Source organism: Podospora bellae-mahoneyi, chromosome 2, assembly GCF_035222275.1.
Source record: "Podospora bellae-mahoneyi strain CBS 112042 chromosome 2, whole genome shotgun sequence".
NCBI lineage: Eukaryota > Fungi > Ascomycota > Sordariomycetes > Sordariales > Podosporaceae > Podospora > Podospora bellae-mahoneyi.
The window spans coordinates 3972164-3986931 of NC_085881.1; the positions used below are offsets into that span (position 1 = coordinate 3972164).

The 14768-nt window shown below is 51.3% G+C and overlaps 2 protein-coding genes across 2 annotated transcripts; one reads left to right on the plus strand and one right to left on the minus strand.

The window, feature by feature from the left end:
* Positions 1-1195: 1195 nt before the first annotated feature.
* RAI1 (decapping endonuclease targeting mRNA) lies at positions 1196-3499 on the minus strand. Its single transcript, XM_062876829.1, has 3 exons — positions 2711-3499; positions 1753-2653; positions 1196-1526 (listed from the first exon to the last, which is right to left on the minus strand). Exons 1-3 carry the CDS (start codon positions 2798-2800, stop codon positions 1342-1344), a joined length of 1176 nt encoding a protein of 391 aa, XP_062735466.1. The 5' UTR covers positions 2801-3499; the 3' UTR covers positions 1196-1341.
* SEC8 (exocyst subunit) lies at positions 3301-6910 on the plus strand (the record flags this gene model as incomplete). The annotated part of the gene is given in 3 exon segments (XM_062876830.1): positions 3301-6147; positions 6217-6727; positions 6746-6910. The coding sequence occupies 3 exon segments, from the start codon at positions 3461-3463 to the stop codon at positions 6908-6910; spliced, it is 3363 nt and encodes a 1120-aa protein (XP_062735467.1). The 5' UTR covers positions 3301-3460.
* Positions 6911-14768: the final 7858 nt, after the last annotated feature.

The following is a 14768-nucleotide window of genomic DNA, read 5'->3' on the forward strand; positions in this document are numbered from 1 at the left end:
CTCCTTATCAGACGACAACAACACCCACCTGCTGTTTCAGCCTCTGTGTCTTGCCGTTACGAATCCACGTTGGCTAAGCTATCCCGACTAAAATCTTCTCGTGATATTCATAGTCGAACCTGCATAAGCACACTGCAACTAGACACTAGCAACCGCAAAAGACCCCGCCGTATTCAGCTGAACAGCGATCTGATCTCTTTCGCCTCATCTCACCAGCCGACCAGCACGCACTTACACTAAGACTGACACTGACAACACCACAGCAGCTGCAGCACAACAAACACACAGGCACAGAATCCATCATCGGATGGACCACATGGCCAGCAACACCGGCCGGGCCCCAAAGCAAGCAACCATATCAATCAACCACGTTCACTGCCCGCCGCTGACAACCACTAATCTCGAGCCTACCCCGCATCTTCCTCATTGCTGATCCCTTTTCTTCCACAAGCGTGACAAGCAAAAAAACAAGCTTCACAACCTGTTGATAGTTACCTGATTAACTGGCCGTGTGTGTGCTTATCCTGTGGCAATAAGCTCTTCCATGTCCCGAATAAATTGCACCGCCCACAGGCTGTCGTACTTTTTACACAAGGTGCATGTGAGGTGTAAGTGATGCCCAATGGCGATCTTCCTTTCATTCGGAAACAACCAAGACATCCAGATAGGAACCTTCAAATCACCAGGTACCAAACTTCTTTGGTACGGAGGTAGCATTATGATGCTATCACTTTTAATGTCACGCCCCTCAGACTATCTTGCTACGAGTGCACATTTTTTACGGACGTTCGGACCTTGTTGTCCGGCCGGCCAGCGTTGAACACCAACCCCATATTTTGTCATCCATCACCAGATCCAAAAAGATCTACAGCCCAGGTCCCGAGGCAGACCGCATAAATAGAAAAGTTCGCCTTCCACACAGCCCGATGCTCAGATCGCCACATTTAACTGTTGAGGGCCAGTGGTATTCACTCAGACTGCCAGAACGCACATGATTCAATGCGCCATCAGGTACCGTAGCAACCTGTTGTCGACCCCATCACCAAGTAAACAAGACATAGCACTTACAGCTGTTGAGCCTTCCTTATGCTGTCTATGGTGTACCATCAGCCAACTCAACAAAGTCCACTTCAGCCCGGCTCAACCATCAAACATAGCTCCAAATAATCACATTTCAAACACATCTTCATTTCATGCCTAGTACAATGATGTTGATACGCTACATAAACAAATACGTTTCAACCCACACCTTAATGGTCCCCCTCCCCCTACCTTCTGGTCTATCGTCCGCGGCGCTGCCATCAAACTGTTTCTTTTTTTCGTTCAAGTTTCCATCACTGCCTACCCATCTTGAGGCTGATTACTTGACGCAAGTCTTGTCCTCCAGTTCACAAACTCATCCGTTAAAATTCTTCCATGACCCCTCTCTTCAACCTTGAACAACTCGACAACCTTTGACTTCGCATCGAATCGAATCCTCCACACTCCTGACTGTTGAGGGTCGGCCTTGATTACTTGTTGGATCCCTATTGACATCACCAGTCAGTTGAAATGTCACCAAAAACAAAAAAACAAGAGAGAGCCTTAAAAGATAACTAACGGCCTTTAAAGATAATTCAAAGGCTTATTAATTTTCTTTCCAGGCCTTTTACTATATTATATGAAGGGTAAGTAGATAGGTAGGGAGAGGAGCAGTAAGAAAATAAGGGCGCTCTGTGAAGGTTCTCTCAACAACAAAGATGGACAACTTACAATCCAATATCTCCGACGCAAAATTGACGCACACCCACGGCATCCACGGCCACTGCCCGCCATCCCTCTCCCTCCTCACCCTCTCATCAATCTCCTTCGTCTCGTACTCTTCGCACGAAACCAACATCCCCTTCTTATCCCTCCAACCAACAACAATCTTCGGCACCCCCAGCAAAAACGACTGCGCCCAAAACTTCATCAGTTTCTTGTTGAATTGGAACTTATCCCTTGGGCTCTGGATGACTTTGGACGTCTTCAGCTCAACCCAGTTGATCTTAGCCCCCGGCTCCTTTGGCTTCATATCCCATATAGCATCCACCTCCCCCCCAAAACAGAGAACCTTCCCCCCTATCTCTGACCTCACAACAGAGCAATACTGTTCCTTGTTGCTCACCACCTCGTCGCCCCTATTCTCAATCACCTCCCTGGACGTCTCCGCCCATGGCCGCGGTATCGTAGCCAGCGTCTCAAACTTGTAACCCCAAAACGTCATTTCTTCCTGTGATATTGGACCTTTCCACCCTGAATTCTGCTTGGCTTTCTTTTCGGCAGCAAAAACCCAGTTCTCTTCGATGAAGATGCAGTCTTGAAAGAGCGTGGCGTTCATTTCGAAGCCGTCGTCGTCGTCATACGGATAGGGGGCGATCAGGAATTTGGTCATCATGCCTCGCCACGTGACGAACTTGGCGTCGATGGGCTGGTTGGTTTGCTGCTCGTGGTGGGCGATGGCTGTGAGGAGGCTGTCGAGGTGCTCGTCTTGGCTGTCGTGCTTGTCGAACTTGTCGAAGCCGGCGGAGAGGTTGGCGGGGAGGGCGGGAGGTTGAGGTGGGTAGTACCATTTGATAGAGGAGTCGTCGAGGCGGAGGTTGTGGTTCTTGTCGTAGGAGAAGCAGGTGAATTCCTGGGCGAGAAGTTAGTATGTTTATAGCGTGAAAGGGTGAGTGGTCGTCGGTCTTACTCTGGGTCTCTTAACGGGTGCTTGTGTGGTGGCTGCTGTGAGGCGGATGACATCGATGGGGAATCGAGCTACATTGCTGTTTTGTGCCATTTTGGGGAGAGGTGTTTGATGAGTGGCTGGTCAAACAAAGGATATGTCGTGCCACCGATGTCATATACAACCCAGCACCTTAAAATGAAAGTGTTGAAAAATTGGTAACTTGAGAGAAAGCCTCTCAAGATGCAAACGAGTTTGAGGGCGGGATGAATGAGTGTAAATCCGAGATAGCTTGGCTGCTGGCCCCAGCCCAGGGAAACAGCAATCCACTGTACCTTGCAGGCATATCAGGAATAGCTTACAGCTTGAAGGTTGGTATACAGCAAGCAAAATCACGAAATAATTATACTGAATGACTGTTCAAGAATAGAGATTCTGAATTCAAACTCATGACATTATTACAGGACATCTATTAAACAAAGCGATCTGATGGCAGATACCAAGTACCTTGTTGAACAGGTACCCCTCGCGAGTGGGTCCCCGCCTGCATTCCCGCAGCTGGGGGAGGTGCATTGCTTGACAGGGGCCAGACGGCAACAGAGAATACCAACGACCATCAACAAGAGCTCCGACGACTTCACAATCACCATACTCAGAGCTCGGAGGCGCCGTCCTCACCACGCAGCTCGACTTGACCCCATCACCAGAGAATGATCCGATAATGAAGAACGCTCGAACTCGGTAGCCAGCAGCCTAGGATCCTCGAATTACACAATGGCCAACCGTTATGGCCAGTCGTACCGCAATGGCGGCAACTATGGAGGAGGTGGTGGTGGAGGAGTAGGAGGAGGTTACGGCAATCTCAGTCGCCAGGACGAAGAGTATGACCCATACGGGGAGGGATATGGCAGCGAACGGTTCGCGCCGCCACCACCACCACGACAGGCGGTGAACCAAAGCGCAGCTCCAAACTCAAATTCAGACTCGGTCCAGTCTCGCTCCCGACAACCACCTCCGCCCTCACTCCGCAATGGGCCACCACCACGATCTGCCCAGCGCAACGAACGCGCCATGCAGCGATCCGCCCGAGAGACCAACGCCGAGCGCGAGATGGGGAGGGTGCTCGAGCTGATCAAGCAGGAATGGCCAGCCATGCTGGAGAACGACTGCATCCCCGTACAGCTGGCGCTACAGCTGCTCGACACCAGCTCGGTCGGCCGCGCCCACGAATATCGCAACTTTCGCCAAACGCACCAGTATCTGCAAGACTCGCTCAAGAAGATTGTCCACGAGTACCACCAGGGCTTCAACAGCTCCATCGGAACCTTCCACAAGATTCAGGGCAGCATCCAGGCCTCGCAGAAAAAGGTGCGCTCCTTGAAGGAGTCTCTAGCCACATCAAAAACGGCTCTATGTGCGACAGACCCGGAACTGAAAAAGCTACACGCGACATCTCGCATGTATGACGATGTGCTACAGACATTAAACGAGCTAGATGATTTGCGGACGGTGCCGGATCAGTTGGAAGCCAGAATATCCGAGAAGCGCTTCCTCACGGCCGTCGAAGTGTTGCAAAATGCGTTGCGCAAACTAACGAAACCAGAATTGGACGGGATTGGGGCGCTGAGTGACTTGCGCAGCTATCTTGCCAACCAGGAGACGGCATTGATGGAAATCTTGGTCGAGGAACTGCACGAACATCTCTACTTGAAATCCCCCTACTGCCAGGAGCGGTGGCAGAATCTCACCAAACATCATGGAGCTATGAACGAGGCATTCCAGGATACTTCCAGCCTTGTCCCATTTCATATCATTTTCGAGTCCATCGATTGGGACCGGTCTGTGACTGAGGATCCCCAAAAGAATCCCGAGGCCGATACTTTCTACTATATTACGCTCTTGGTTGAATCTTTGAACAGATTGGGCAGGTTAGAAACTGCCGTCGATATGCTGAAGCAACGACTGCCTGTTGAGCTCTTTGCTGTTGTCAACGAGACGATCAACGATATCGACCAGAAGCATCCTAGCTCATTACGTGGTGGATCGAACGGCTCTAACGGGTTACATATATATGGCCAGCGGGAGACCCAGATGAGGGCAGATGTCATCTATGACCTGCTCTGGACTCTCTATGGCAAATTCGAAGCGATCGCCGAAGGCCACCGTGTGTTCCACGAGTCGATCAAGTCCCTCATCCGACGTGAGGGAGCCGGCAACAATATTGCTCTTCTGGGAAGTTTCAAGGAACTTTGGAATCTCTACCAGAACGAAATCCGCTCGCTGTTACACAACTATGTCACTACCGACGCTGATGTGTACCAGTTCCGCTCGTCACCGAGACCAGGCGGTGGTTTGAATGGCCATATGGACGCCAGGGAACACCTCTTCAAGTTCTCGGAAGCGGACGCCAAGTCGGCGGAGATGACGGCCGAGTATGAAGCACTGGATAATATTATTCAGAATGCTGTCCCTGGTTTGACTTCCAATTCTGGAAAAAACAGCAAGAAGTCCACATTGGTGGTGCCACGGTCGGATGCTGCGGCGACAAGGAAGAGCTTGGGGGCTGGGTATGGCAGAGAGCAGAGCAGTGGGACATACAAGTCGCTTGTTGAGCCGAGTGTCTTCAATATGAGCCTACTGTTGCCACCGACGCTTGTCTTTTTGCAGCGTCTGAAAAGCATCGTGCCCCCTGGATCTGACCTGGCTACGAGCACGTTGACGTCTTTTCTGGACAACTTCCTTGTCAACGTATTCCAGCCTCAACTTGATGAAACTCTTGGCAAGCTCAGTGATACCGTCTTTGGGGAGGCGGATGCTTTCTTGCAAGACTCGGAATGGGCCCATCTCGCCAAGAGACCTATTTTCAAGGGGACAACCGCCTTCTTTACGGTCATCACAGCCTTCTGCCGCATGCTGGGGACGATCCCACATGATCAGGCTCTCAGCTCACTGATCATCACTCAGATGTTGAGATATTACGACCGCTGCTTCAACTGGTACAAAGCTCTCGTCACCAAAACCCAAGAAGAAGCATCCACTTCCGAAGAACTCCGTGCCTCGGCAGTCATGGCACTGGAACCTAGTGAGATCCACGACACGGTGATGAACCTCTGGAAGGCAGAGACATCGGGAGCAACAGAAGAGTTCGAGGAGCTTCTCCGGAAAGAAGTGGGCTTGTTGATTGCTAAAGCGAACGAACAAAAGCTGGAGGCAAGCGATATCATCCAGGACAGGGATACGATCTCGTCGCTGTGCCTGCTGTACACGAGCATGAAGTGGCTCACGGTTAAGGTTATGGGCCTGCGGCACATCACGAAGAACGAGAACGACACGTCGACCAAGCCGTCGGCGGCGACGCTGCCGAAGCCGGAGAAGAAGAGGTGGACGTTGCTGAATGACCCTAATAAGGCCACGGCGGAGGAGGGGCCGGTGTACCTGCCTATGACGCAGGAGACGGTGCAGTATGTTTTTTGTCCCCCCTCTTTGTCCCTCCTCTTTGTTTGGCTCAGTATACTAACATTTTGATCTAGATCCTTCGACAGCATCCTAACTTCCTACGAGGAACTCGCCTCCATAGCCCTCCGCACCCTTCACATGGAGGTCCGCTGTCGGATCGTCCACTCCCTCTCCCTCGCCCTTTCCCCTACCATCACAGCACCCTACACCCTCGACCAAATCGTCACGGAACCCGACCAAGAAATCTTGTCCCTCAACGCGGAGATGGTCGCCTACGATGAAACCACCACCCGGTATCTCCGCGAACGAGAAGTCCTCTTCATCCGCCGTGGACTGGGTCTGTTGATAAACGCCTATCTCATCAAGATCGCGCCCGTGGTGTCCCACCCGATGAACCTCAACGGCTGCGGGAGGATGAAACTGAACGTGAGGGTGTTGCAGCAGAACCTGAAGAACATTGAGGAAGGTGTGGACTTGGGGAGGGCGATGGGGTATTTTGAGTTGTTTGAGAAGGGGCCGGATGCGATTGTTGAGCGGGCGAAGCAGGATGCTGGGCGGCAGCAGGGGGGGGGGAGTAGCGAGGAGGGGGGGAGTAGCGAGGAGGGGGGGAAGAAGGGGGAGGGGTATAGCTATGATGAGCTGAAGGCGCTGCTGGAGCTGTGCTATAGTGAGCAGCTGGCTGATCGGGAGAGGGGGGTGGCGGCGCAGGCGAAGAGGCAGTTGGGGGAGAGGTTGTTGGGGTTGAGTGAGTATATGTGGCAGCAATAGTTTTTAGAGGGGGGTGTTTAAATCTTTTTGGGGGGGTTATGGTATGATAGGAATGAGAAATGGTTGAAATGTGAGCGGTGGTATGTTTACTTGGTGATGGGTTTGAGAAGAGGTGCTGTGGCATTCTGGTCTGTGCAGTTGAGTATTTTACACCAGGAAGAGAACGGTTATCGGAGTATGATTCGCTGGTGTAGAGCACGAAATATGTTGCTAAGTGCCTCCTTCAGACTTACAAGTTTTTCAAGTAAGGTTATGAGGACTTGAAAGGAATCCTACAGCGAGGACTAGTGTGTGGCTCTGTCTCAGCCTTCACATCAACCTGACAGTGGATCAACTTGTAATGTTGGCGGGCTATTTACGCAAAACCCTGTGTCTTCGATAAGACATGAGGAGCTGTGTCTTAACAGCTCTTGTCTAACCTACGAAGTGCCATCTTGTACATGTGACTTGCCTATACAGTAGTTATCACATGTAGCTATTCGGAAACAAACATCCTCGTTTGGTGTGAGGGTGACTTTCACACCTGTACCATGCCTCCTCCTAATGCTAGGAGTGTTCTGTGTGCAAATATTAGAGACTTTAGCTCAGAGAGATGCCAATCTTCCACTGTCCACGGGAACACAGGCATATACTTATCGCCTTCTTCAATATCTCACTTCCTCATTGACTTCATTGATTCCTATAACTGCAAAATCACTAACAGGGACAGAAAGATACATACTAACCAGTCACACTGCGGAAGCAGGATCCAGTACGATTTAGCAGGTGCCATTCTGACTCACCACTTTCTAGATCATCTGGCGTCAATCCATGAAGTTGAGAACCTTGAGATAGAAGCTCTATGTCTCTTGCCTCATGCTAGTTCGAGAAAGTTGTCATTATCACCAACAACACCTGATAGGAATCTGTGGACAACCACACGTGGGTAGATCTTTTGCTTTCTGTTTTAGTCTTGGTAGAGACTCTGCCCATTTGTTGATACATGTGACCATCATTCACGCCAGAAGAACAGGGCGGCATATGATGGATATCAGCGCACTCGACATTGGGAACCGAATCTTTTCGTCTCTATGCCCGTCACATTTTAATTCTGTGGTGTGGAAGGTGTTGCTCCCGGTGGATTTCAGTCAGGTTGCTCCTAGGGCTTCTGCCCTGTAACCCACAGGCTAGGTTTGTTGATAGGGATAGGTTTTTGCTCTCAGGAGCTGATTTTCGTAGTGCTGAACAATATCATCACTTTTCTCACAGCTCTGCTGGCACCTCACATGTGGCCGGCACCTGACATGTACCAGCCACCATAGGATACCTAAGGTATCCAGAGCAACACCAGACCCAACAACACTATACCTCCAAACCCTCGAAAACAACACTTCACCTTCGCCACCATCACCATATCCCCTCCCACCCCTGGCTAAGTCTCTTTCTCCCTCGGCACCAAAGTAAACAAAAACAAACCACTTCTCTTCCCTTCCCCCCGGCGGCCGCCCCTTTTCGCCTCCCCCCTTTCCCAACCCATCAACAATACCACCCTCGCCACCTGCCCACCCAACATCCGCCGACCCTCATTCCCTCCCGTCATCACGTAACATTTAGAAGCCTGCAAAGCCCGCGAAGCCTTCCATTACAACTGAAAGAAAGTTTCATGTTAATCATCACATCACCCACCCCAATCCCCCTACCCCCACACAAGAAAATTTCGAACCTTCCACCCAAACTTCCCCTTTCAGCAAACAAGTCCGACCTCACCGCAAATGTTCGTTTTTCATCCTCATCCCAAACGCTCAGGATAGATGACCCACCACACTTTTATTACGTACGTACCTAGTAACACGAGCCAACCACCCTAGATGGCTAGCTGGAAACAATTTACCTAACACCCTACCCCAGCTAAAGACCTGTAGATCGACTTGCTTAGCCTCCCCTCTATCGACCTGGAGAGAAAAACGCTAGACCGTTCTCGCCGTCGTCAAAAAATATTAATAAGAAAACTAGCTGGGCACTGCTAAGGAAGGGTCTAAGATTTGTATAACCTCGTAGCAGCCTCTGGACGGCCTTTGCTCTCGTGTCTAGATTTTGCTAGTCGGGGGTTCACTTTAGAGCTAATTGCCTCCTAGGCACAGACAGGCATGCCACAGACCAAACACCACGAGGCCAAGCACAAATGAAAACAAAAGGATCGAGACCCTCTCTTTCTTCAGAACAGGATCCCTTTTACTAGCCAGCCTAGCGTGAATCAGATCGTCGTTTGTCTTATGGGGCAAGTGCCTGTAGATCAGGGTCCAATGGAAGTCCAGGCGTGCCGGGTGAAGATCTGAATAGCTTCCTTATTTTGTTCTTTTTTTTTCTTTCTTTTTTTGCGGAGAGCAGTCTTAAATTGGTAGTCAAGGGTTAAATATGAGGGGTGTAAGTTTAGTGCAGTTAGTGCCCCTCCGTATCTAGTTCGAAACTTTTACTCTGGACAAAAAGAGAACGGTGTGAGTGTGAAGCAGCCTTTGGGCCTCAAGAACTGGCCTTCCTACTGCATACCCAAGGGGATAGATAGGTAGTAGGTATGTGAGTTTGTTCACACCGCTTTCTGTGAACAACCACAAAATTCTATCTCCGATACCTAGCTTATTAGTCACTTGCCATAGGTAGTAGGTGCAGTACGCAACAAGCATATGTAGGAACTTTCAACAAGCCTTGCCCCTTTCTATCTGCATTTGTAGGGTGCGTGTGTATGTGTGTGTGTGTGTATGTATGTCTCAACAGACTTTTCTTCCCCCCCTCTCTGCCTGCCGGAGCTCCATACCTAGAAAGATTCACGGACATTTCTGTCGACAACTAGAGACAGCACCAAAGCAGCTGAGGCTATTGTAGACTAGAGAGCTGAAACTTTCAAGACAGAGACTCTCGCCTCGGCAGTCCATCCGGTAGCTTCGTAACAGCTGTCAGGTTAGGTATTGTCTGTGTGGTGGTGGTGGTGGTCGTTGACCCTACGTGATGCATACAGACAAGAATAGAGCCTCATCCTTTACATTCACGAGACGAGACAACACCACGACCTCTAATCAACAACCAAAAAGAGTTTGCCACGACTGCCACGCCGACACTAGCTACGGTGAGAGTCTATAAAATCTTACGGCTTTAGACCATGTTCGAACACATCGACGGCGCCATCTTGGAAGATCGACGATCATTTTCACCGTTGATTGGGATAGGTTAGCACTACCACAATCTTGCATCATGTGCATCAGCTAAACCCCGGAAGGGGAAGGGGGAGGGGTGTCGGCAACAAACAACATCAAAGAAGCAAAGTCTTATCCGTTGCTGTTTTTGGATCCCATCGCGAATTCGATCTTTTGCTAGCTTCAAAGATGTCGGTGATTGTGTGGAGGGTGGGAAAGTTGAGATAAAAAGCCAAGACCCAAACTGACACCCCGGAAGCCCTTCCCCGGCGCCGTAGCTCCGTCGATCATCCGGAGAAATTAGTCCACTCCATCCAGTAACAGACCGAGCTTAATACTTTGATATCAAAAAGCTACTCGACACTAGTAGAGAGACTCGAACAACCAGACTTCGCAAGCTAGACCACTATCAGTCGTAGTGGCGACCGGTTGTCGGCACGGCGCGTTCAACAAGACCCTTCTCTTTGTTTGATTCAAAACCGAAGCCGGAAAGAAAAGCAAAGGGCTAAAACTCGAGGAGTTGAAAGAAACCACAAAAACTGGGGCCTCTATTCGGGTTCGGATAGGCCAAGACATCAAGTAGCGTAAGGAAAGAGAAGAAAAAAGAAATGAGGAGGCGAAACAAGACATTGGGGGAAGGGAGATCAACAACAACCCTCCCCCCAATCGCCGTGTGTGTGTACAGATCCCTCGGAGAACCCTTCAGCCTTTCCGGAGATGTCTCAAGCACGGACAGCTTGGAAAGATCCGCTTTTGGTGAAATAAGAGGCTAAAAAAGGACAAAAAAGTAAACAACAGTTCAAGGTTCCGGGGTAGAGCAAAGACGTCAACGTCGTCCAACGTCGGCGGTTCAGGGGCTGAAGCTATTGCGAAACAGATCTCAGAAACCAGCCCAAGGAAAGAAAAAGAAGCAAAACAGAGAAGTCAACCGAAGTCTCTTGACGGTTCTGAATACGGCCCCGCCCCCTCCTTCTCTCTTAACCCCCCACCGTGGCAATCACCAAAGCACGTTTCTGCTTAGCTTGTCGCGCTGAAAAGGGTTCTGGACTTCTTTACATCTCAACGGGCATATCCAAGCATCTTGGCAATCATCCTTCATCGCCGTTAGGCTGGGAAGCTGAGAATACTCCAAGACAGATTACGGGACGATCTCTGTTCATCCTCTGCTTGGTGAATAATGTTTCGAAGCGATCTCCTCCAAGCTATGGCCGGCCGATCCGGTCGGTGGCCAGCCAGCCCGGCTTTCGCTGATGGCGGGAAAACAATAAGAGAACCCTCTCAGCCAATCCAGAGTCGAATCAGGGATCAAAGATGAAAGGACCCTCTGCGGATAGATAGATCGGGGCCGAGGCGGCGGACCTGGTGAGAAGGCCCTCTACATTGAGAACATTGATTGGACGAGATGCTACTGTCACCATGACAGAAATTCTCCGTGGATCGTATCTAGCGGCTCCCGCGCGGTTGGGAAAACCTCGTGTAGTATTTGGCGGATGGTGTGTGGGCGTATGTAGGTATGTGTGTGCCATCATTCGAGTAATAATTGATGCGTTGCTCGGCGCTCGGGGACCTTAGTATTTCCAGATGTGGGAGGCAAAAAAAATAATAATTTTTTGTTGTCTGCTCCTGCTTTCCTTCCCCAACGAATTGGGCCTGTCGGGAGTCGTGACACGACGCAGCGAGAACGTGCTCTCTCCGTGATGCCAGGGCTCCTCCTACCTGTGGTAGGTACCTCTCTCTACGTCTTGCATGCAGGTACCGAACGTCCGCAGCCAGTTGATGTGCCGGATCTCAGGACGAAACACTTGGGTAGCAGCGAGCCGGGGCACGACTAGATTGTGCGTGCTGCGGTGCTGCTCGTTTTACTTGTCAATGCCGCCGCGACACCGCTTTTTATCAAGGTACCCCTTCGGTATAGCTTCGGGTGGGCGGGTCGAGATGTTGATGTTTTGGGACCTGGTTGGCGTTGTGTTTCCCGTGTCTCAGCTGTCGTGTGTGGGTGGCGCCTGTCTCTCTCTCCTTATTTCACTGGCGGTTTCCCACATCGTTGACGTGATAATAATGATGGGTGATGGTTGAGGACTAGGAATTCGTCGTTGTAAGTGGCCCAATATGATGTGGCCATGTCCAGTAACAATGCCAGGTACGGTTCCGAGGTGCTCGGGGCTCCTAAAAGCCCGCGTATTTTCGATCTTGGCTTGCGGTATGTGAGATGGGCTTTCAGATTCCCGAGACGGCCGTGCGAGCATAGGAATTCGTTCCGACATCGTCGTCTCGCTGCGTCTCCTGGGCTGGTGCAGATGGCCTCTTGTGACTGCCACCTACGATACCGGAACGTCATGTCGGTGCCGTTGTATCGAAACGGGGGTTCTCTATCTCGCCCAGACTGGTTCGACATCATAAAAAGGGAAAAAAGAGACGAAAAGACGCAATCCGCGCTAGGCGCTCAGGGGCCAGCCGCACCTTGATGGGCATCCCATCTTGTGTTGCTGCACATACATGCCCCGCCCCCAACCAAAGGAGCAGGTTTGGGGGTAAAAGAGAACATTCGACCCAATCCTGGCTGCGCAAGAAATGGAAGCCATGCATAACGTACTTGGGGGGTTCTTGTATTGAGGGAGTCATGGTGTTTTGCCCTCGTGACTGGCCGCTCATACTGGATGGACCTATCGAGAGAGGTGACTGCGTCGAGGTTTGCCGCCGTCCTGTATGTATGATCGTATGCATCTGTGCGATTGCAGCAAAGATCCGCCTCTTGTTGTCGTTCCCGTGCCTGGCGCTTGAGCCTAATCTGGCAGTCAAGATTTTTTTCTCTCTCTGATCAAAGAGAAAAAGGCTTTGATGTTTGCTCCTAGCTAGCAAGGCCTGGCATGCAACCGCAACAGAAAATGGCAAGGCGGGAGCTCAGGGGTGTCGTCTGGGCATCTCTTTGCTCGCCAAATCAACGCTGCGCAGTCGCTCCCAAGAGCACGGGAGACACACTGGCGTGTATCTGTCAAAATCGATATCTGATATCTCGTCCTGATACTCGCATCTTTTTGCTCCTTTCGTTCCCACCGTGATCTTTTGGTGCCGACCTGCAAATCAGGGGCGCTCGATGACAGCCATCTCGACTGGACGCAGCCATCAGCCGTTGGCGACGAGATCCGAGAGGCAGTGAGATCCTGCTTGTGACGTTGCCTGCCGACGCGTCTTGTGATGAGTGGTGTAGTTCCCGCAACGGGGGCATCTCGAAATCAAGCACTGTGTGGCGTTTCTGATCCGCGGAGATGGGTACGGGGGAAGGGCCAGGTCCCCTCTTGAGTGGAAGGGCCATTTACAGCTAGCGGATGTAACCGATATCTCTACCCGGCCAATGGCAGCGCGGGAGTACGGAGACTGGAACGTGCTGTCGGGACTGCCTCAGCTTCACCAGGCGAGGGGATCCCAGACAAGAGAGGGGAACTCAAGCAATTGCTTGCGAAGCTTGACAGACGCCATTTCATGGTCAACTTTGGCGCCACTGGTAGTGTGAAAGCACCTTGATAGATGGCCTCCTCCAGGTCCCCTCTAGTAGACCCCTCAGCGTTCATGTCGGACATTGTAACTGCTTCGCCAGGTCAATAACACGGAGCGGGCGCCTATTTACTGGTTTTTCTCCCGAGCCGGTGTACGTTTGGGCCAGCACTCGGGCGAAATGTTTTCGTATGGCTTCGGACTCGGGACAAGAGATGGCTGTCTCGGCGACCTCCCGATTGGAATACCATCTCGGCGCGGCGAAGACGCAGCGGGTATACACTGTGTGCTACACCACCTCACTGTCTTCACTGTTCATCGGGTGTCGTGTAATGCTCTTGTGAACGGTTCCCAGAACAGAAAGAGGTTGCAACCCCCACGCTGCAGCTGTTAGTCATCAGTAAAAGGTCGATGACGAGCAATCTGGGAGGTATCTCTGCCCCTCATCCCTTTCCTGGGTCTGGCGATACGTATCAGGTTGGCTGTCGACCCCACTATCATTTTTCAAGTTTTATTTCCGCGTCTGATGATGCCCAAGGTCGTATGGGGGCCCAAAATTGCAGTGACCACGCATTTCAAGCATTGCTTGCGAGGGGAGTGAGCTGTTTTATGTCCTGGCCAACGCTGGGGCAGCATGCCAACACGTGGGTTTGTCGTGCTGCTGACAGTACGGTGTTTGAAAAGGTCATCCTCTTTGGGTCGGTATTCGAAGCGGCATGGTGTGGTGAAGACTATGTTGAGAGGCGTCGGTCCCTTGACTAGAGTGGTGATGAGGTTCTTTGGTGGCTGATCAGCCTCACCTGTTCCCATCTCGCAGACCAACACACAGGATCTACCAGTCTCTGGCCGTGGTGAAGGTAGAAACTTGATATGTTTGATTAGTGGGTGACATCGCTTGAACTCGTACGTTTGAGATACGGTACGGACGACATCTCGATCCCTAGATCAAGGACCGCACACCTCCGCGATCCTCCGCACTACTGTACAGCAGACAAAGCCGGCATGGCAAGATCCTAAAAGTGTGCTTCGCGGCGTGCATTGAGGTCCTGGCGAATTTAAATGAGGGGGGATGGTGAGGGTGCACCCACGTAGGGACGTCCCGCAAACCACAACGCTGGAATCAGCCCCTGCAAGGATTGGATATACGGACTAGCCCTGAACCAGACATCCGACTGTTCGTGATGTGGAGAGCAGATGGT

What these genes read in the sequence shown, in the direction of transcription:
- RAI1 (XM_062876829.1), bottom strand. Translation starts at nt 2,800, where the DNA reads ATGGCACAAAACAGCAATGTAGCTCGATTCCCCATCGATGTCATCCGC. An exon ending in CACCCGTTAAGAGACCCAGA is followed by an intron (nt 2,654 to 2,710) that starts GTAAGACCGACG and finishes CTTCTCGCCCAG; the next exon opens with GAATTCACCTGCTTCTCCTA. An exon ending in TGCGTCGGAGATATTGGATT is followed by an intron (nt 1,527 to 1,752) that starts GTAAGTTGTCCA and finishes TGATGTCAATAG; the next exon opens with GGATCCAACAAGTAATCAAG.